Raw genomic sequence first — 23,366 nt, 5'->3', positions numbered from 1 at the left:
GTCATGCATGAAAATCAAGATTTAGCTATGTTGCAGTTGTAACAGAAAGGTCCGAAGTCTAAACTCTACCAGACTCTCAGAAGCCATTGGTTCTGTGTTTAAATACCTTCCTCTGATGGAAATGTGGGAATGGAAGGGAGCTGGAGTGAGAGGGCAGCAGCCCACAGAAACGGCTCTCTGTGCACTTCCTAGTCTCCTGTTTTAAATGTGAAATGTTTTCTTGGTTTTGAAACACTTCTGTGCTTGTTCCTGCCACCCTGACAGCCTGGTTTGAACCAGTTTCTGGTTGAGACCTTGGTGCCATGGTAATCACCCTTAGGCTCCATCTGGCTGTGTCCCTGGGTGCCCAGCTTCTGTACTTACCCATGGTTACCACTCTTGGTCCCCCGTTTGGTTCTGCCCTCCTAGCAGTCATTGGAACCTACTTTCAGTCTAGCTCTTTCTCATCCTTCAGATGCAAGGTCATTGTCATTACCATAGGAAGAGCTTCCTTGACACCCAAGATAGGTTCAGGTCCTCCTGATGTATGCCCTCTTTGTTTCCTGTATTTTACCGTCAAGGTACTTATCACAATTTATAATTATCTTTGTCATCTATTCTGCTTACTTTTGTGTCTTCAGCACCTGGGACAGTGGCTGGCACATAGTAGGAGTTCAATAAATGTGTTGAGTAAACATGAACAAATGAAGCTTGTAACTTGGGCCCCCCACCTCTTTTAGGGTACAATTGTATATGACCTTGGGCTAGTTACAAAACTTATGTCTCACTTTATGCATGTGTAAAGTAGGGAGGGATAATATTGTTTTATTTACCCCACAGTTTGGGGTGCTGTGTATATAGCAGATGCTTAGTAAATGTTCGTAGAATGAATAAATGCACCTGTTATCTCTGTGATAAGAGACACTTATTTTAAGAAGTATTTCTTTCATCTAACAGGTGAGAGAAGTTGATTTTCTAAGCAAGGGGAATCTTGTTTACTGAGTGGGAAATAAAATTCAGTATTCCCAATGCCTTTGCCCAGGGGTTTATATTTCTCTTCAGGTTGTACCTTAATACTAGATTTTTTTTAATGGAGGAGGGGAAATTTTTTTAAATTTTTAAAACTTTTTTTAAATGTGGACCAAACTAGTGATTTGATTGACTTTTCCAATTCCTAAGGGGTTGGTGTCTGTCACAGATTTTAACTGTTTGGTCCACCAAGAGTACAGATCCTAGATTGCCTGGATCTTAAAAACCTATAAGAAAGAAGCAACAGTGAATGTGAATGTGAAGACCAGGGGGAGTTCTATAGAGCTAACATTCTCATTGGATGGTACAGCTTATTGGCCTTCTGAAACACTGTCAGGATAAGATCCTGACCTTGGAGTGACGGCAAAAGTGCTTTTAGCCTAACAGTTCTTTGTATTACAAGCCTTCACAGGCTGGCCTAACTTTTTTTTTTTTTTTTTTTTTTGCCGCACTGCACGACATTTGGGATCTCAGTTCCCCGACCAGGGATCAAACCCGCACCCCCTGCACTGGAAGCGCAAAGTCTTAACCACTGGACCACCAGGGAAGTCCCAGCCTGGCCTAACTTAACCTATTTACCCCCTATTTCCCACTGCAGCAGTGCAGTGAAGATAACATATAAAGTACAAATGCTACGCAGTTTTTCTTTTTCATGCTCATCTCTTCCCCACTGTATCTACCTACTTCTGGGATTTCTTCCACCTGACAGTTCCTTCGGCATACAGAATACAGAAACGGTAGAAGATGCAGGAAGGGTCCAAATGTAACTAGAGTTATGTATTTTATTTGAGCCTCATCTCTTTAGAGAAAGGGGAACACAGATGAGAGGAATAAGTTAGAGATGGTCTTAAAAAAAAAAAAGCACAGAGGTGAGGGGTGTGAAGAAGGAAATCCTTCAGTGGAACATCTGCTGAAGGTGAAACGAAGTGAACCTGGATAAGGAATTCAGAGATAATTCTTGGTGTTTAGTATTGTGATCTGGGAGTGTGATCCCAGCGCTGAGGAAGGAGGAAGGCCAACAGATGGAGGAGTTCCAAGGCAAGTACTGCTAGTTTGTAACTAGCCTGCATCTCCAGACCAAGTGGCCCCATTTGGGTGGGGAGGATTTGCTGAGGGAATCTGACCCCTTATTCCTAGCTCATCTACAAGGTATCCTCACTGGCGTTGCTCTGGGATGTAAGTGAATTCATAAGCTGATGCCTACTCTCTACTGACTGTGTCCTAGGCTGAGTCTGAGGTGGGGACTGGGGAGTTATAAACTGATACAGAGGCTAGTACTGCTGCTGAGAGCTTGGCCTGGATGTGGACTCAGGCTTGGTCTCTGTCTCTGGATCCAGCTCAGATTCAGGCTCCAGCTCTGACTCAGGCTCCATCTCGTGATCCAGGTCTAGGTCTGGATCTAGCCCAGTCTCTTGTTCTGACTCCTGCATGGGATACAGATCAAAGTCTAGCTCTGATTCCTCCTCTGTTATTGGGTCCTGGAGTATGAAGGCTGGACTTTTACTTCTGGGGGCTTCTATAAGACGGCTACTCATTTTATGTTTTGATTCTTCTTTCTGAAATACACACAATTAGATGGGTTAAAACGTCCCAATTAGATTTAATTTTTGAACAGTCAAGGAATTTCAGAATACAGTAGGACTTAAGGTACCAGAAAGCATGGGTTCCTGGCAAAGTAGAAAATATTTCTGGCCTAAATGTGCTTTTCATCTTCTTTGCACCCTCTGGTTCCTCAGTTACTTACCATGCTTCAGGCTCAATCAATCCATAACTTCCAATTTCTCTAGTTTTTGTAGCCAGCCTGGATTTCATGGTCAACCATTTAAATAACAATGGTCTGGTCAGCATTCCTGGACATATTGTCTTCTTGATTTTACTTGTCTTTCCAACCCCCTAATGTAATCCTCAGCAGGCCCTTCATGACCTGGCCTCCTGCTATCTTCTTTAGCTTTATCTCTGTCTATAGTCCCCACCTTTTGCTCTAGCCATAGAGTTAGACTGGCAGATCTTTACGTCTGCTAGTTCATCAGTTTTATTATCCATCCCAAGGATGGTGGTGGGGGGGGATTCTAAAGGGATAGCTAAGGGAGATATTTAAAATATTTATTAATTGGTATGGCACTGGTACTAACCAAGCCTGCTGTAAAAAGATCCTTGAGTCCTCTGCTGGGTTGGGTAACCCCTCTTCAGTTGGGAAAGGATCCTGAATGACACCCAGATGCCATGGCAGTGTGGGAACCTGGGACTCAGGTTTATTGCTATTTACCAACTGGTAAGGGAACCTTTCAACATTTCAAATTCTGGGACAGCCACACTCAAAAACCTTTCCTGGACGTTGCTCATCTCTATCTGATTAGGTGTCTCCTCCCACCTCACCACCATACCACTCCCCACCCCGATGCTTCACATCATCCAACCTTGTCTGTTTCTGAGTAGGCTCCTTGTATCACTGTCTCCAATTCATCCACATTTAACTCGGAGGACTCTGGCAACCTCCTTGACAAAGCAAATAGCACAGCATCATGGAGGGTGAGGAACAGCTGGGCCTTGGTGATGCCAGTGTCAAAGAAATCATTCTTCTCAAGTGCCCTGATCACAGAAGCTACAAACCAAACCGGGAACACACACAGGGTCAGACATCTGGGGAGGAGAGGATCCAGGATACAAAACACAGCCCTCTTCATAAGATGAAAGATACTCACAGTGACACCCTGCAATGAGCACCAAGATGTTTGCGTTTTGGAAAGCACTGAACATCTGTGGGGAGAGAGTAAGCCAGTTTTAGAGATCTTCACGCTCAGTAGAGGAAAGGGCCTTTTAATTAGCTGAGTTTTAAAACTGCTTTGGTCATTCACTTGTCTGGGGTATATGTACCTTTGCATCCCCACCCCATTCAGCTCTGTAAACATTTGATGAGTGAACTGCTTTATGCCAGGAAATGCCTAAAGTGCCAGAATACAAAAGAGAATCAGATGGTCTTGGGTGGGGAGTGAGAGGGAGGGTTGCCCATAGCCTTAAGTGGGGAAACAGTTCACATAAAGAGATAAATGTTCACATTAGGACAGTGCTAGGATAGACACAGGCACAGGTGTGATGGGGACACACTGGACGGGCCTCATGAACAATTATACCTTGGTATTATTGCTTAGTGTTTGCACGTGACCTCCTTCTCTCTGGAGTCCACTAAGCAGAGGTGGCAAAATGTGGCCCAGAGATGGTCAAGTGATATAGTTGGGAAAGGTATTCAGGAACCCTGAGGATCATATTCAGTGCTGCTCTGCAAAGTTGTATTTGAATTTAGTAAAACATCAGACACTGACCCCAAGTATATACTTCAGCCTATATATATATGCTCTGGAGCTATAAATCTTAACGTTCAATTCAAAAGAAGTCACCATTCACCTTAATACTCTAAGACTCAACAGGTTCCAAACCTGGGCACTAAGTTGGAGTGTCAAAAGAAACAAAACAGACAGACTCTACTTCTTTCACTACCAAGGGGAAACAAGAAAGTCATTCTTGATCATACAGTAAATCATAAAGTTATTTGGTAAAGAGCCACTATAGACACACTCTAAATGACAAGCAATGGGAGATAGAAATATCGTGAATTAAGAAGAAGCTTAAATGGAGTGGTTGTCTCTAATAAGAACAACTACTGGGATTTTTCTTAGTGGGTTCAAGTTTTCAATTATAAAGTAAACAAAACATAATGACTTCCTCCAACAAGGCGGGATACAACAAAGCAAACAGCACGGCGTCGTGGAGGGTGAGGAACAGCTGGGCCTTGGTGATGCCGGTGTCAAAGAAATCATTCTTCTCAAATGCTTTGGCCACAGAAGCTACAAACCAAACCCGAACACACACAGAGCCAGACACCTGGGGGGAAACCTGCCTTTTTAAAGTGTGAGGGTGTACCGTGAATCTCTGAAGCCTGCAAAGTTAAGGTGCCGGACATTGCCTCAATGATGGGGCTGGAGCAGAAAGTCATCAACGTAGGCCAGGTTGATGGAAGGGTTATGCCACGGACCAGAACATATGGTGCCTCCAAAAAATGGAAGACGAGAGGAGAGAGGAAAGGATGGCCCAATTATACTACAGAACAGGGGGAAGAGTGATATAATGTCAGAGGCTTTAAGTTCCAGTGCCGGGCAGGCCCCTTCCTAGCTGCGAGCACAGGACTCTTAGGGGGAAATATGGCTTGTCTCTCGGGGCTGTTGTGAGAACTAAACGAGATAGTGTATATAAATGTGCTCAACTCAGTCTGGCATGTAAGAGGCATTCGATAGTGTAGTCAATGAAATCTAAAACCACAGCTACAGTGTAAGACTGGGAGAAGAGAACACAGCCCAGTAGTACAACCTAAGATGGAAAAGTCCCAAAGATAAGACATTATCAAGTATATTTGAGCCTGCAAATGGAGAGGGGGTGGGGTGTTGGTGGGGAGAGGGTCTCATGGATGGGAAAGACCTTAATGTAAATCTCTTCTAAGCCTCTCATTTTATAGATGAGGAAACGAAGTGCAATTTATTAAGTTACCTCGGGTCTGATGGACAGTGAGTGGTAGTAAAGCCAGGACAAAGCACACATCCACAGACCACCAATCAGAGTTCTTTCTGCTATGACAAGCTTCCTATTGCCTTAGATCAAAGAGGAGCTGGACTCACTTAAGACAGAATCATCTTCACTTAGGAATAAGACATAGGATAAAATATTTATAAATATTTTGTTAAAATGGAATCTGAGGATACAAGAAGGAAAGTCAGCCAAAGGAGCATATCTCAAAAAAAGGTGGGGGGGTGGGGGACGGACAGTGGTTAAGAATCACCTGCCAATGCAGGGGACATGGGTTCAAGCCCTGGTCCGGGAAGATCCCACATGCCACTGAGCAACTAAGGCCGTGTGCCATAACTACTGGGCCTGCGCTCTAGAGCCTGTGCCACAACTACTGAAGCCCGCGTGCCTAGAGCCCGTCCGCAACAAGAGAAGCCACTGCAATGAGAAGCCCACGCACCACAACGAAGAGTAGCCCCTGCTCACCGCAGCTAGAGAAAGCCCGCACGCAGCAACAAAGACCCAACACCATCAAAAATAAATTAATTAAATAAATTAAAAAAAAAATGTGGGTGCAGTTAGAGCCAGGAAGCGAGTGGGTTCAGGATGTGTAAACCTGAGCCATCGCCAACAGGAGCAAGAGTGAGATAGAGGACTAAAAACTGAGATAAGCTGGCTTGAAAAAAAAGACACTGAGACATTAAATATGTCTTTAATGTCTCATACTTATGAGACATTAAACAATAAAGCCAATATGGTTAGTTGTGCACCTAAACTTCCATATTGTACAAGAAGGAGAGAAATGAAATCTGTCTGAGAAACCAGAAAGTGGGAGAGAAGCCAGGACTCAGGGAACATAGCTTTGAAGGAAAAATCTTTCCTGCCCTTTTCACCCAAAGATGCAGGCAATGAAGAAGGAACTGGGGAAGATCCTTACAGGTACCGGACCGGGCGGCCCCATGCTTGGGGTGTCATTTCATCACAACTTCTTCAAACCTGAGTGCCTTTTAGAGCAGCTGAATAGTGGAGAATTCCTTGTGAACTTTCTTCTGTAGCATTTGAACCTATTCCTTGACATTTTTTGTAGCTAACTCCCAGGATACGCTGGGAGTTGCTGGGTGTGGCACAGATTGCTGTTTCAATGGTGTTAAGAGTTTCTTATCTTTCAGTCCTTGAGAAATAATATGCCATGGTTAGGGAACCAACCCTAGTTTAGTAAATCAGAGTTGCTTCATTTTCTTTTTATTCTGGTTGACCTTAAACTGTCTTTGGTGCTCAAGTTCCTAGTGGCCTAGGAGTCACAGAGCAGCTAACCAGTGACTAACAGGATTCAATCAGGATCAGGGCTGGGATGGTGGTGGTAGGAGGGGATCAGGGTTCTTGTGAAAACCTCCTTAGTACTTACCTGTCTTAGTACGACCAAAGCCTGTGCATCCACAAGATGTACCATGGAGAAGTCCAGGATGATGGTGTGGATGCTGGGTAGAAGAGATGAAGTCGAGTAAGGCAGGAGTGTTCTACCCCCAACCTGAGTTTCAGAAGCATCAGGGAGTGTGATCGACATGCTCCTAGAGGGGTCATCAGAAAGCCAAACTTTCTCCACCTCCTTGTAGTTTGGATTTCTCTGGGATGTGGAAGATGTTATGTACGGTACTTGGTGATCGGACATAGTCTGGCTTGTGTCCATGATTTTGAAACGTGAGCAGCGGACCAGGTTAATGGAGGACGATGAGTCGAGGTCCCCTTTACTTTCAAATCGTTCTGTGTAAACAACCTGGGATGACAGAGTTAGGGGAGGACTATGATAAGACTCAAACAAGCCTGGAAGCATTTGCAACTATGCTGTTCCTATCTACTAACTCACTTCCCTCTCTCTTGGAAAACTCCGCAGACTATGCATTATACCTTTTTTCCTTAGATATCTCACCGTCGCTTCCAGCTTGTGACTAAAACCACGTTCATCTTTCCTGATCCTCACCACTCAGAGCCACCCCTCCCAACTTCCCCACGCGCGTCAGTGACATTATCATTGTCTTAGTGAGCCAGACTTTAAATCGTCTTTGATTTATTCCTTTCCCTCATCCCTGGATTCTAATTAGTCTCCCGCACCTACTAGAACTTTGAAGTATTTCTTCCATCAGTCCCTTTTCTCAACACCTCCTTCTTTTATCAATGAAACTGTCTTCTGTCACATTTCCTTAAGGAGACAAAAGGTACTTGAGTGTGGCTGTCTTTACCTTTCACTCCTTTCATGCTCCTAATAGGCCTATGTCGCTTAAGGACAGGACCAAGCACCGGGAATACAATGGCATGAAAGATGTGAATGCTGACTCTGCAGTCACAGGGACCAGATTCTACCTGGGGAGAGGGCACGTGTCCATTTAAAGGATGAATAACAACCTAAATGGACAAGAACTGTAAGGCATGTGGGAAAATGAAGAGTTCATTTGCTAGAGTGGTATACTTTGGGGTGATGTTTCTTTAAGAAAAATCTGTTGTTCTAATAATGTTGCTTGTGAACAACAAGCAACATTGTTGCTTGTTGCTTTTCTATTTAAAAATAGAAAAAAAAGTAAAGATTAAAACTAACAAGGTAGTATATATTGTATTGCTAAAAAAAAAAGTGGTGTGGACAAATGATAATATTACAGTTCAAAGGAGAGAGGTGCTCCCCAAGCCTTGACAGTCACTGAGGTCAGGCCTTTGGGGGACAGCTGAGCACTGGCTCAGTGTTGGGGAGATACAAGGTCCTTCAGGCAGAAGAAACCTCTGAGAGCCTCCCCTTTCTCTCTGTCTACTCTATACTCTTTCAAGAGCTTTCACAATCCACTCCCGCCGGGTCTGCCTGAACTTACTGCCCAGGCCAAGCCTCTTACTCTGAGGATCCCATGCTTATTTCTACCTCAGTGTCTTTGTCCAAGCCTATTCATGGACTGGGAGTCCTTCTTTTTCCTACCTGACGTAAATCCAAATTTCTCTCTCCTGCCCAGCTTAAGTCCATTACTACCGTGAAGTTTCCCTGCCTTTTTGAGTTCATGCCAATCTCTTTAACTGAAGTCTTAGAGTGGTTAGAATATAAACACACGATTTAGAACATAACAATACTGCATGGTATGGTTTACCATCTTATTTCATCAGTTTTAAGATGCACCATTACTTTTTGTACTGTCAAGAAACAAATAAAACACTGCAAATTAAACTATAATAATGCCATCAATTGTACAATGCATCTAAATATCAGAGATGTGAAAAAAATGTATATTTTTGGATGGATAAATACAATAATAGCCTTAAATGTCACATTAATAGAGAGCTGTTTCCCCAGTTTGATTTTTCTTTTTTTTTTTTTTTTTTTGGCCGCACTGCACAGCTTGTGGGATCTTAGTTCCCTGACCAGGGATTGAACCCAGGTCCACAGCAGTGAAAGCACCAAGTCTTAACCACTGGACTGCCAGAAAATCCTCCCCAGTTTGAATTAAAATTCCATAAATTGCTTCAAAATAATCCTGTGATTTTGAGGGGCTGTAAGTGGGTAGGGATATAGATGAAATAAGATTGAATACGAGGTGATAAATCTTAAAGTAGATGGTGAGTACATAGAGGCTCATTATACTTGTCTCTACTCTTGTATATGTTCAAATTTTTCCATGAAAAAATTAAAAAAAAAAAAGAACAACCTGGATGAACCTTGAGGATATTATGCTATGTGAAATAAGCCAATTGCAAAAAGACAAATACTGTATGATTCCACTTATATGAGGCATCTGGAAGAGTCAAAGTCACAGAAACAGAAAGTATAATAGTGGTTGCCGGGGGCTGGGAGGAGGAGGAAATGGGGAGTTGTTTAATGGGTCAGAGTTCCAGTTTTGCGAGATAAAAAAGTTCTGGAGGTAGATGGTCGTAATGATTGCACGACAATGTGAATATATTTAACACTATTGAACTGTACACTTAAAAATGGTTAAGATGATAGATTTTATGTTATGCATTTTATACCACAATTAAAGAGAAAAAGAAAAAAGAACTACCTGGAGACAGAGGCCCCTAAAAATTTATTTTCCTTTTTCATAGTGTCATAGTTCTGGGCACACAGTATGAGATCAATAAATACTACATCATATTATACTCTAAAATGTATTTTCTGATGTCCTGTAAATACTCTCTACAATATTCAGTGCAGTGTGGATACAAAATAAAAATTAGAGATAGTGTTAGTTCTAGTAGTAGAGCAGTCCTCTTGGCAGGGAAGTTGGTATTTTCCAGGAGCTCAGTAGAGCCTATGCTCCATTCGAGTGTATGGCAATGAGAGTGAGTGCTTGGTATTGTAGGTGATGAGGGGGATGGGAGGTGTTCTTGTGTGTGTGTGTAGATAGAGCTGCTCCTCCAGGGTGTTTGTGTGGATGAAAGGCCTTGAAGCTGGAAATGAACAGCCCTGCCCTGGGGAAAGGGAATATTTAGACCAAATCTGAGTTGGAAATTAATGAGCGCTACAACTCATCTGCTAAAATAATCTTCAGACGCTGTAAAATCCCCATGTCTGCTTATCTGCCCTCCACCCCACATCATCATTTCCCGGGTCACAGGCAGACATCAGGAGACTCTGACAGATCCTTGGGAACCCCAGCCACCTTGACCCTGCCTGCCTTTGACCCTGCTGCAGTTAGAAAACAATCTTTAAGTCACTTGTTTTCAGAAATAGATAGCCAGGGAGCTAAGATAAAAGTCAAGGAAACAGGGACAACCAGGGAACTACTGACAACGTCAACAGGCAGACTGTACTCTGTGCTCAGATAAGTTGCTGGCCATTGAGAAGGGAATCAGGAGTCAGGACATCTCCCCCTGCCTCCTACTTTCAGGGCAAGATCTGAACCTGAAAGGGAACCCGTGTCTCCATTTCTGAGTAGAAATCTTTGATTTCCAATTACTCATGGTTCGTCTAAGAGTTAAAATCCCTGAGGGGGTTTAGATTTTCTTTTCTTTTCTTTCTTTTTTTTTTTTAAAACTACTAGTGCACTTCTTTTTTATAAAATGTGGAGAAAAATGCAGAAAAGAAGACATGTTTCTAACCCTGGGCGGTGGCTCTGGTTCATCACAGTTGCAGAAACACCAACAAAGCTTTCCTTGCTGGGGGCCATCTTCATTTTGATTAAACAGGCTGTAAATTTCTTCTTCTGTAAGAGGCACCTTTACCATTTCAACCTGAAAGACATATGAGGGGGTCTCATACGGATGGTGAGTGGGGGAGGGGAGAATACTCGGGGAAGGGGAGGGGAGCAGGTAGAGAGAGGCTGGGGAGGAAAGCCTTCACCCCCTCTAACAGCTTGCGCTTTAGGTAGTGAACATTGACAAATGTAATGGAGTTGCAGCACTGGAAGATCTTCACCCCTGGAATGTTTGTAACCTGCAAGACAAATAAATATAAACTTGAGGGAAATATTTCAGCTCTTTTATGGACTAAGAAAAAATAATCCTTAGAACCTCCTGGAGAATCTGTATTCTTTATAAGAAGCAAGATCTAGCAAATTCCTTCCTCCCATTTTCATCATGTGCTTTTCCTGCTTTCTTCTTTTCCCCTCCATTTCCTCACACCTCTCTTTTCCTTGGCCTTCCTCCCCCAAAGTACATTTTAAAATTATCCTTAACTGGCTGCATCTCTTTCCCCACCTTTGTAAATGCATATCTGCAGTGCAGCAGACAGGAGCAAAGGGGTTTTGTAGAAAAACTAGGCAGCAGGCCTGGTCCACCCCATCCTTTGGGCAAAGGAGTGGGACTGATCTGGATTCTTACCTCCTGATAGTCATGGAAGCTTCTATAAATATTGGTGTTAGGGATCTGACCCAGGAGGAGAATCTTAGTTCTGAAAGTAAATGCATTTGCCTTTAGGTCACAGTTGCCTTACCTTGCCATGGCCCACCTCCTATTACCTGAGACAAAGTACCTGTGTGACTGAACAGTGATGATGAAGAAGGTAAAAGCTACTGAAACAAGTAATCCCATGTCCAGTCCCAGTAAAATTGCAGATATGAACGTCACCATCCAAATGAGCTTATGGAAAAGAGGAAGAAGGGAAAAGGAAGACCGTGATAACAAGCAGAATTGAGAAAATCACAAGTCCTCTTTCTCAACTCACCTTTACCCTTTCTCTCCCAACACCTAGGATTTAGAGAACAAATTCCACAGCCATATGAACTGATACCATCACAAATGATTGGGTCCCAGGGCTACCTAGCAATTCTTTTATGCATCCTTGGTCACTTCTCTTTTTAATTCTCTCTTAAAACTTCAGTTTCCTCATGTGAAAAACAGGAATAATAGTATCTGATTTATAGAATTTATTGAGATTAGAAATATTATTTGTAAAGCAACCCAGAACACTCACCAAATTAGTGGTTGCTATTTTAAGAGCTATGATAGTTATTGGGAATCTATTCAAGCTCCTATCCCACCACCTTCTCCATCACTCTCAGCAGGTGATGTTGACTTTATTTTCACAAAGAAGATAGGCTGAGGGGGGAGGGATAAATTGGAAGACTGGGATTGACATATACACACTACTATATACAAAATAGATAACTAATAAGAACCTGCTGTAGCACAGGGAACTCTACTCAATACTCTGTAATGGCCTATACGGGAGAAGAATCTTAAAAAGAGTGGATATATGTATAACTGATTCACTTTGCTGTATACCTGAAACTAACACAACATTGTAAATCAATAATACTCTAATAAAAATTAAAAAAAGAAGATAGGCTGAAACTCCCTTAAGTATTTACTTCCCCCTCCACCTGCCACTTGTTAGTATCTGCACTCAACCTTCCCCCGTTCTCTCCAGGTCTCTTGGAAGGGCTATCCCTCCTCCTAAGACTAGAAGCTCTACCTGTGCACTGGACCACATTCCCCTCTTAACTTTTCAGGGACCTGCATTCCAAAATGATCCCTCTTCCCATCTCTTTGCCTCTTCTGGGTGCTTCTCCTCTCATTGTATCATATCCCCCATCTTTTATTTCTTGCTGTCTCCCCTTTATGTCCTCTAGTTTTGTGCTCTAGAGAGAAGGAGAGTGCTCCATCAGTTACTCTTCCTGGAAAGACACGTCCTTCTCTTGTTAGAATTTGTGTCTCCCATCCTGGAATGTATTTCTATTAACTGGATTAAAAGTCATTCAAATACGTGATGTATGATAAACCCTTTTTACTAGATCTGTATGTAACTGTAGCTACTTAATTAATTGCATTTTATTTAACTTTGCATAGTTGGAACGGGTATTTCCATGCACCAATAACCTTGACTCCCTGTTTAAAGCAAAAGTAGAGTACTAGGCATCAGAGAGTACTAGGCATCTGCCAGTGCCTTCCGGTTGATCTCTTTCGTTTGTTCTCTTCCCCTCTCTGCAGGCTTCCCCTCCATCCTTCCCACCCCACCCAGGACATCTACACTCACACAGTCATATTGGTTCTGCCTCCACAGATTGGGTAAGTTGTAAATGGTTTCAAGGTAGGGTAGGACATTGCTCAGAATAATACCAGCCAGCACAGCCTGTGGGGAAAAGATAAACACTACTTCATTTTCCTTTCTGGGGTAAAACTCCCAAATTTCCACAAAGGTACCACAGAGAGTTAGGCAGCCTTGCCACTCAGAGATATTATGCACTGATATTTCATAAAAATACCAGGTCCATGCTTTGACTCATTGTCTAATCAAATAAGTTTTCTCCACGTTTTTCTCTGCTCACCTCCATAATTTGTCAAACGCACAAAACAAGGCAAGGCCAGGTCACTCATTTGGCTGGTACAGCTACCACAAGTCCCTTTTATTTTTTATTTATTTTTTAAATTGGTCAACTTTATTCAAATAATTTCCAAGAACCCAGAGAGTCATCTCAACGGAACCAATTTCATAGAAATTTGCTTTGAAGGGCAGATAAGCAAAGCAAGTTGTCACATATTCTTGAGAATTTAAAAAAAATACGCAAAAATCAGAGAAGCAAGAGGGAATGCTTCAGAATAACTTGGCAATAGATTTTCAGCTTTGAGGTTTTCTAACACGAAATCACTTTTCTCTTCCATCCTGAAAGATGTGTTGTTCTTTCCACTTCTTCTCTTCCCAGGTGACCTGTAAAGAACCAGCCTCTTCCCTAGGCCTCGGGATGGCTCTGCCCACAGGTGAGAAATCCCAGGGTCCAGCCCACCGTCTGCACACCTGAGGGTCTGATAATCGGCGTCGTTTTGTGGGGACTTGATGGCCCCAGCTGGCATCGAGAGCAAAACCTGTAGATGGAGGGGCCCTAATTGTGTTTGAGCCGAGGGGACTTTTAATGCTCTGCTGGGGTGACGATGACAAGTTCAGGGGGCCCTGGGAGCCAGAGTCTGGATGGAATTTTCCTGAGAAGTCTTCTTTTTGATACCAAACTCCCACACTTGCTTTATCTGGAGATGCTCTGGTACATAAAGGCACCTGCGTCTGCTGAAGCGATTTTTGGCAATACTTTTGATGAAGCTTGTCAAATTTTTCTTTAATGTCATCGTAACGATCCCTGGCACAGGCTGGAGGTTGTACCCTGGGTACTGAAATGGCTTTGTTGAGTGATACTGACTTCCTAAATCCTCCCAGATCATTTCCTTGACAAGCAAGGTCAGAGGTCTGCTCCAAGCGGCCCGGGCTACATGTGGAGGTGGTCTTTGAAAGCGAAGGGAAGGAATCACTCTTTGGTGGGCAGCTACCCTCTCTGATAGATCCTTTGCCCAGGCTTTCAAAAGCCTCACTCAACCTCTTAGCTTTTGCTCTGCGGAGAGGGCTACTCGGCCTTTGGGCTTCTACGCCCTGGGGGCTACCAGGGCTTGCTGGACCACCTCTGTACACATCCACAGCCGAGGAGCCGGGAAGGTAAGTCAGGCAGGGCTGCTTCCTAAGATTCGAGCAATATTCCTGATGAAGCTCGTCAAATCTGATTTCCATCTCCCTATAACGATTCCCTCCCTCACCCGGCGGTACTCTGGGTCTAGAACCTATTTTTACAGGAGAAATCAACCACTTTAATGTCATGAATCTATTTTCCTGATCAAGATGATACACTGCATTGGAGTCTAAGTAAGTCAATGAAGAATGATCCTTCTGAGGCGTTCTCGGAAGCTCCTTCCAATGTGAAGCGAATGCGTGGATCTGGGGTTTGTTTACTTCAAAAAAAGCCCTTCCCAATTTTAAACCCATCTTATGGCCAGAAACATCGAGTACGTTCTCGCAATCTCTTAACACTGCCACGTCCTTCGCAGGTTCGGAGCCGGGTGGACGTCTCTCCTGGGGGCTCCTCCGAGAGCGCCTGCCTCCTCTGCAGCTCGTTCTGTCCATTCTGCTCTTACACCTGGGCCTCCGTTTGGAGCTCCAGTTCTGGTGGATGAACGTCTTGGTGGAGATGACGCAGGAGGGCCTCACACCCAGCAGGCAGCTCATGGAGTGTAGCATGCCCACATACAGATCGCTGAGTGTTGCATTGCAGACGTCCTCAGCCTCAGAGCATGCGCTGCTTGAGAAGCTGCTGCCACCGGTCCCTCCCTGTAAGGAGATGCCATCACCCCTCGGCACCAGGGCCAGGCCTGCTGAGCAAGAGTGCAAAGCATCACCCTCTCTGGGCAATGAGGTTGGCTGAAATGGGCCACCGGGGCTCTCTTCAGAGATGCCACCATAGTATCCTCGGGCAGGGCTGGCGGGTGAGGCCAATGAAGGGACCAGGGTCACACGGGTGTCCTTTCCCTCTCCGTAACTGGCACACTCCAAACACCCTTCATCCTGCAGCAGGGTATCCATTTGTGTCAAGTACTTCCTCCTTAGCTCATTTTGCAATGGGCTCCAAGGCACTGCAGGCATCAAGTTACCAGCAACCACATCTTCTTGGAATAAAGTTGTATCAGTATCACTGCTTATTGAATCCTCACCTTGTGTGCAGGGCAAGGGAAGCTCGTGACCTCCAGCTGGGATTCGCATGGGTCCATCTGTCCTGTTGTCCGTCTTCACCGGGGAGCCCTGGATTTGTCCTGTATTTCTTTCCTTTATTAATCTTCCTCCCCAAATTCGCAATCCCTGGGGTGTCTCGTAGGTCAGCGTGGACATCTGCACCACCGGGGCGTCCTCGAAGGGCTGGTTGTACTTCTCTATCAGCTGCTGCATGTGCCTCTGGAAGCGGCGGCGGCTGTCCCTGAGCTTCCGCAGCAGCGCATCCTCTCCCAGGACCTCGCCGTCCATGGTGCTCGGACAGCCAAAATCCACAAGCCCCTTTTAGATTCAGGTCACTGATTACTTACCCTGACAGTGAGAGGAAGAGTACCCGCAGGTTATGATCATCTAGCCCCTTCTGCTTCCATGTTGTCACTTTGGTGTCTGAGGCAAGCCCTCAGGGAGGCTGGCACCTTTGGCCATTTTTCTTATCTTTGCCTACTTGGCCTTGCTTTGTCTAGTTTGCTTGACATAATCTATGTTACCGATGTTGCTTAGAAACCATTCTCAGAAGGGATGACAAATTAAGAGAATTTCCACTCACAGGAATGCTGAAATAGTTTCAGTTGGGCTTTTTTCAAGTCTAATCATGATGTACTACAATTATTTCAACGATGAGATACCAATTTTTGTCCATCAAATTAAATTAGCAAATTTAAAACATTGAGGACATCCCATAAAAATGGGTGTTGAGTATTGCCCTTTTGGAAAATAATTTGGCAATATATCAAGAAATGCTAATATGCTTTCACACAGAAATTTTGTTTTACTCTTAGAAATCTATCTTAAATATAGAAAAGGGTAGATGTACAAAATTGCTCACTGTTGTGTTATTTATAATAACAAAAATTCAGATAACCTAATTTAAGATGATTAAGTTATAGTATGGAGTATCATGCTACATATTAAATTAAAACAAGAATACCAGATTGTACAGTTAGATCACAATTATGCAAAGTACTATTTATAGAGAATAATATTGGTTAGACATATGCCAAAATGTTAATAGTGGTTTATTTGTGACTATGGCTTCAGAGACTGCCACCTCAGTGTGTAACCAGTCTATCTAAAAAATAGATTTTTATCTATTGTGAATTTTCCAAAGTTTTAAAAGTAAGCACGTCTCCCTTTCTAAGGGAAAGAAAGTGTCTTAAATGTAAGAAAATGAAGATGGATACTCATAGGGATGTAAAATCATCAGGGCCTCAAAGTAGAATCGAACCTACTTTAAGAAACATTTCTCATCCTTTTCCTAGCTATCCTCTCTTCTATATACTCTGCCTGGGAATTAGAACTGATCCTATCATCAGGAATGGATTGGATCCAAGCTTACTCTTATTTTCTGAGGTTACTCAGTGACCACTTGGTCTTAACAGGTCAGTAGAGGAGGGAAGAACAAAGATGAAGTCAGCAGAAATTACTTGTTTCCCATCTTCATCTTCTTTCCAGTCAAGAATCTCCCAAAATTTCCACAATTTGCAGGGAGATGTGGTAGGAAAGATAAGAAATTCAACTTCATAGGGCTTTTACCAGGTTTTTGGCTTGAGGTATGGAGTATGAAGAGGAAACAAATCTTTTCATGACATAATGTACAATAAAATTTTTACCTTTCTTTTTTTTTTTTTCCGGTACGCGGGCCTCTCACTGTTGTGGCCTCTCCCCTTGCAGAGCACAGGCTCCGGACGTGCAGGCTCAGCGGCCATGGCTCATGGGCCCAGCCGCACCGCGGCGTGTGGGATCTTCCCGGATCGGGGTATGAACCCGCGTCCCCTGCATCGGCAGGCGGACTCTCAACCACTGCGCTACCAGGGAAGCCCTTACCTTTCTTAATATTAAGATAAAACGTGCTTATGTGTAAAGAAGAATTGAATTTATATATAATTTCCATCATACAAGAGATAACCATTGTTAACATTTTGGTATAGCCTATGTATTTTTTCACACAAAATTGGAACAATATTGAATATACTATTTGCATTATGGTTTTTTTAAAGTTTTTTTTGATGAGGACTATTTTTAAAAATTTTTTACTGAATTTGTTATAATATTTTATTCTGTTTTATGTTTTGGTTTTTTGGCCATGAGGCACGTGGGATCTTAGCTCTCTGACCAGGGATCGAACCCGTACCCCGGGCACTGGAAGACGAAGTCCTAACAACTGGACTGCCAGGGAAGTCCCTGTATTACGTTTTTAAAAAATTTATGTTGGTTCTGTTGCTAACTAGTTGAGATCCTAGCCAGGATGTTCCACCAATTACTCTCCTAAGGATTTTGCAACAAGCTATCCACAGTCGTTCAAAGAAGGAAGGAATCATTTGTAGTTTAATACTCATAAAGTCCCAGTGTTATAGAAATTCAGATATTCCACTGATCAGATTGTATTCACATTTTCTCACCCAGAAACATCCTAACTAGATGATATAAAAATAACATGCCATAACATGGTTGGCCAAAAGCAAGGGCTGTTCTATCCCCAACATATTTATAGTAAGGGAGGGCTTACCTACTTTTATCACTACCCTTTAGTGAATTCTGACAGATTTTTATTTGAGATTTTTAAAAATTCTGACTCTTCTAGAATGGAAAAATATCATTGTTCAAAGTAAATTAGTGAGTGGCCCTCTGAAAATAGACTCCCAAGAGTTACAGCACCAAAGGTGCTATATAAACTAAATTCTGTAGATGGCTTCTGCTGGGAATCAGAGGACAGCTTGTGTGATAAACAGAAGCTTAATCCCACCCACCATGCATATATTCCATGGCTGGTTTCCAAGGTCCCTGAATCACAAGAGCAGAAGGCAGCAACAGCCTTGAGATGGTCCTGCTCTACTGAAACCTGATATTTACCAGGTGGAATAAACGCATTCAAAAGGATGGGCATAATATTTACAACCACACCAGCTTAGGGGCTGCCACCTCAGTGTGTAACCAGGCTGCTGCACCAGGAATAAAATCTCCTCCCCACTCCCTTAGTACTATCTAAAAATGGCTAAAGGGAACATTAAGGAAATTTAAAAGGAAATTATGATGACTGGGCATTGATCTGTATTGTCACTTAGAACAAATCAATTATAGCTAGTAATTAATGCACCTGGCATCTCTAAATGTAAGGTCATCCGTCTCACACAAAGGGAAGAAATGGCACATAAGTATATAGAGGCATCCTAGCTGAACACAGAGTTAAAACTCAATTTTTAGATGCTGCCTTTAGTGTTCTGAACTGACCAAGAGGCAGTGTGGCAGCAGTAGGGGGATTGAGTTCACATGAATGCAGAACAAGGACTTCTGGAAACTATTTAGGAAAACAGATGGCATGAATGCACAATGAGCTTCCAAGTCTGTGGTGGTATTGGGTGTTCTGGCATCAGAAGTCTATTTTGGTCATGTTTAACTGAATCCTTACTTCCAAAGCTTACTTTATAGCTTAAGCAAAAAAAAAAAAAAAAAAAAAAGATTAACGGGAACGAGAAGAATAACAATTGTTTGAGTGCTTATTACTAGCTCAAAACCATTCTCTCTATATTATACATATTATCTTATTTAACTCCCAATCCTGTGAGGCAGTGGCTATTATTTTAAAGAAAAGGAACTAGAAATAGGCTGGGACCACCACTGGGGATCAGTTGAATGCAGTTCTCCTCAGAGATGCCCCACCAAGATGTAATCTGGAGATCCATTCTTTCTTGACTTAGCTATTTGATTAGTTCTACTTACATTTGGCAGTTTGTAGAAAAAGCGTCCCACCTTCACCATCAGGAGCAGCATCACAACTGCGCCTACCAGAGATGCAAACTGAGGAGACAGAGCCAGTTGGAGAGAGACCATCAGGAATGTATTTGTCCCTGTCTGCAACTGAGGCCTTCTGCTTGGTGAGAAGCATGTCATTTTTTTCTTAAAAGGGGTTGAGTATAACCATCCAGCATAAGTGCATTTTTGGTGAACTGACATTTTCAGGTCCTGCCAAAGTGCTAAACACATACTAGGTACTCAATAAATTCTTGTTGATTGGACGTATGGAGGCTTTCTGAAAAGTCCCAGATTGTCTTGGATATCTGAATCTTTCTTGCCATAGCTTTGTGCTATGACTCTGAAGTCTCCTAAAATCCAGCCTGCATTTCATCCTAAATTTAACCCTTCTTTGAACAGTTTAGAAAAGCCCTGGTAGACTCATCACTGTCAGCCCTAAAATCCCAACCGTTCCACCTCGCTCTTTTGGAGCCTGGATAACTTGCCATCTAACAGCTTCAGTGGTGCTTCATCTTAAAAACACCATGATATTCACTTCTGATTTCCCTACTTCAGTTTCCCTCTGCCTCACTGCCATCAAAAAAGGTTATGCACATGAGTCAGGGCTGTATATAGGAGCTCTGGGTCCTATCCCACCTGGGTTGACTACTCTGGGCTCAGTACTACTTGGTAAGCAGTGATTCAGATTGGCAAATACAGGTAGAAAGCTAAGAAACATAGTTCCCTTTATAATCTCAAGGCTCTCTGGACATAATCTTGAACTCATTATATCCTCTATTGATAAATTTCCATTGTTTAAGCCCCTACTAAGAAAAAATAATATAAAGCAGCATAATTGCCCACTGTGATGGGGGTGGAGGGGGAATAAAACTGTATGTAACCACAAATCAAAACAATGGCATATACAAGCAAGAACAAGCAACCTTAAATCTAAACCATTAAATGACCACTCAGCAATGATTCTCTAACTTTTTTTCTCTTTTTTTATTAGGTGTGAAAAAAATAACTTCCTACTGGATTCCCTCTCACTACTCACTGCTATTTGCCATATAAATGTATCGCTGAAAATAATCGCGATGAAATCAACATCCTACTTCCTTCTTTCCCCATCCCAGCTGATGCACAGCTAATGGGACCAAGCCAACATGGAAAAGTTGAACCTTGAGAGAAGAGTGAAGGGAGAAGGATTCAGGAGAATGGATCACTGTAACTGAACCTCAGGAAGTTCTCATGGCAAACATTTTATACACTGTGGAACTAAAAAACAGTAACTGAAGCCATAAGTTCCTCCAGCCAATGTACGTATCAGCCTGTTGCTGCGTCGAGTTTTAGAGTCTAGCTTCAGGCAGTCTTGCACTATAAGAAGAAACTGCTTTGATTAGCACAGGAAAATATATCAGGACTTTTCCTTCCTTCTACTCCTTTCTCCAAAATTCTTCTGATTATTTTTAAGGAAGCGAAGACATACAGACACCAAAATTAGCTGTATAAACCTAGTTTAAAATGAGCACAAACCAGACACTGAATCCCATAAAACTTGCTGCTCAGGGAGGCCTGCCAATAATTGTGTGTCCCCCATGGCTGCACACGCAAAGGGGTGGGCTTTGGGATCAGAGGGCCATCCTTGGTGGCATTGTGCCTTAAGAGGATGCTTGATGGCTCTCAGAATCCCAGACTCAGTGCCTGAACAGGGTCTAGAGACAACGAGCATGTACAACTTTACATCTCATGCATGTTTTGCTTTTCTGCTCTGATTTTCCATCACTTTTCCAGGCTTTCTTGAACAAAGACTGACTCTACCTTCTTTCTGGGCATTCAAGGCAATGTGAGGTCACATAAAACACAGCCACTACTGACATGCAGAACCTCAGACACCAAATGCTCCATAAGCAGCGGACAGTACATTACGATGGACCAGCCAGGGCACTAGGGACCTGGGGTGGAAGCTCTGATATTTGAACATCTTAAGTGACACGCACTATGGTGGGCCCTATTGTCATCCAGTTTAATTCTCACAACTGAAAGGTTATCCTTATCCCCATTTTACAGGTAAGGACTAGAGCCTCAGAAAGTGAAAGTAACTTGCCCAGGGTCACATATCTAGAATTACTGAGTCAGGTTTCAATCCACCTGACCAGTTGACTCCAAAATCCAGGCTCTCTCCACTGCCCTATCTTCTTCCTCTAAAAAGAACACAGCTCATTTCTCTCTTTGATAATTTTTTTCTTTTCTTTTTTAAAATAATAACTCTTTTTTTTTTGCCGTACGCGGGCCTCTCACTGTTGTGGTCTCTCCTGTTGCGGAGCACAGGCTCCGGACGCGCAGGCTCAGCGGCCATGGCTCACGGGCCCAGCCGCTCCGCGGCATGTGGGAATCTTCCCAGACCGGGGCACGAACCCGCGTCCCCTGCATCGGCAGGCAGACTCTCAACCACTGCGCCACCAGGGAAGCCCAATAACTCATTTTTAAAAGCAGTTCTGGGAGCCTGGGGACAAGGCAAGAAGGCTGGTCCTTGGAAAGCAGAGAACAAGGAAAAGAACCCAATCATAGAGAAGAGGGAAGCATAGTGGTCAGAACTGGATGAGCAGGCCCAGGCCATGGCTGGAAGGGCTGATAGGTTTTGCTACAACCAGTAAAGACAAGTGGGTTCTAGACAGGAAGAAATTAAAGTGAAATCCAGACACATTTTATACAGTTTGTATTTATGTCAGACATACATCCATATACACATACATACATACACACATACATAATACATATATATATAAGTGGCTCCTGGTGACAAGTCATGTCGGAGAGGTTCAGAGCCAGCCCCCTAGCCTCTCTTTACTGCAGTCCTGAGGAGATTTGAAAAAGTAGGGGTGTTCTCAGGCAGAGTGAATCAAAAGTCCCCAGAGAAAAAGAGTGGAGAGAATAACCCCTGCTATGGGATGAAGAAGGCTGAATGAGTCCAGATCAGAAACTTACTGGAGGTGGGGTAGCTCCAATGTGGAGGGCCAGGGTCAGGGGCATTCTCTACTTGAACAAGCAATTTGCCCTGGGCAAGTCAGGGTCTTGGGGAAGGATTTATCAGTATCCCTGGGGACATACTTCCCTTTGAAGGGTCACTGTACCACAAAGAGAGATGTCATTGGTAGGGGAGAACAATGCCATAGCAGAAAACAGAATGAGAGCCATCGGCAACCTTTGAAGCAGGCACTTTGTCCAACAGGCTAAAGGCAACTCTGAGGCTGAACTGAAGCCCTTCATCCCTCCCTCCATCTATACATATCCTAACCCTCTTGCAATGATCCATGAAAGTCTCACTTTATCCATCATTCTCCTTCTTGCAATATTTACGGCATTTTAAAATTTATTCTGCACTTAATTTTACCTGCACCGTGATTTAGTTTTTTCCAACCACATGCATCTTTTCTCCCAAAATTTGTTATGCTTGTATACTAAATAAACAAAGTGTGTGGTCACAAGTCAGTGGGAACTATTGTCCAGAATTTCCATTTTTTCTTACCATAAAATCCTTTCATTTTGACTTCAAATTTTTTTCAGACTTGCATAGAACATCCTTCTTTTTAACATAACTCATCTTCCTTCTTTTGGTCAAACGGTAGTGCAAAACAGCTACATACACCTTAAAGGCCAATGTGTCTGGCAGAAGCTCTATGACAAAAAAACTCAGTCCACATAAAATCATGTGGTATGGGCTTACTCTAGACCCATGTTCTCACCCCTGCCCAATCTTCTGATTTATATTAGCTTTCACCTTATATTTCACTTATATTTACCCATGGACTGTGACACTTTATCTTTCCCCGTTCAAATTCAGCGTCCATTCTTCTGACACTTTACTTTTTGACCATGGCTATACCTCCCTACTGTGCTGCTCTGGCCTAAGCTTGTCTTTGACTTCTGTCACTGTTTCTGTGCCTCCTGATCCCCGGACTCATTCCATGGGCTTACTCCAGGTTCAATTCTGATAGTTCTTTGACACTTAATCATGCTATATAACGGAGATGGGACACCTCTCATGTTGTCAAGTTGTAACTTTTATCTAGTCAGTTTAAAACTCATG

General features: G+C 43.1%; 2 protein-coding genes across 6 annotated transcripts in view; both read right to left on the bottom strand.

Moving 5' to 3' along the window:
* Positions 1-1,772: 1,772 nt before the first annotated feature.
* The window catches only part of SLC26A8 (solute carrier family 26 member 8), a 72,039-nt gene continuing 50,445 nt past the window's right edge, over positions 1,773-23,366 (bottom strand). For 4 of the 5 annotated variants that reach the window (XM_073810809.1, XM_073810812.1, XM_073810813.1 and 1 more), the window contains 10 exons: positions 19,265-19,342; positions 13,004-13,099; positions 11,501-11,607; positions 11,350-11,419; positions 10,871-10,963; positions 10,630-10,761; positions 6,968-7,336; positions 3,711-3,765; positions 3,426-3,610; positions 1,773-2,564 (listed from right to left, as the gene is read on the bottom strand). In XM_073810809.1, the coding sequence (XP_073666910.1) occupies positions 2,280-2,564; positions 3,426-3,610; positions 3,711-3,765; positions 6,968-7,336; positions 10,630-10,761; positions 10,871-10,963; positions 11,350-11,419; positions 11,501-11,607; positions 13,004-13,099; positions 19,265-19,342 (1,470 nt within the window). In that variant the 3' untranslated portion in view covers positions 1,773-2,279. The remainder of the gene's footprint in view (positions 2,565-3,425; positions 3,611-3,710; positions 3,766-6,967; positions 7,337-10,629; positions 10,762-10,870; positions 10,964-11,349; positions 11,420-11,500; positions 11,608-13,003; positions 13,100-19,264; positions 19,343-23,366) is intronic. The other variant, XM_073810810.1, reaches the window with a different exon arrangement.
* Positions 13,098-16,398, bottom strand: LOC101330141 (Holliday junction recognition protein). The gene has a single exon (XM_019949660.3). The coding sequence runs from the start codon at positions 15,797-15,799 to the stop codon at positions 13,613-13,615; it is 2,187 nt and encodes a 728-aa protein (XP_019805219.2). The 5' UTR covers positions 15,800-16,398; the 3' UTR covers positions 13,098-13,612.

This window comes from Tursiops truncatus, chromosome 10 (assembly GCF_011762595.2).
Source record: "Tursiops truncatus isolate mTurTru1 chromosome 10, mTurTru1.mat.Y, whole genome shotgun sequence".
Classification (NCBI taxonomy): domain Eukaryota; kingdom Metazoa; phylum Chordata; class Mammalia; order Artiodactyla; family Delphinidae; genus Tursiops; species Tursiops truncatus.
Note: the sequence above shows the minus strand (reverse complement) of the source record. Positions and strands in the feature narration are given on the sequence as shown.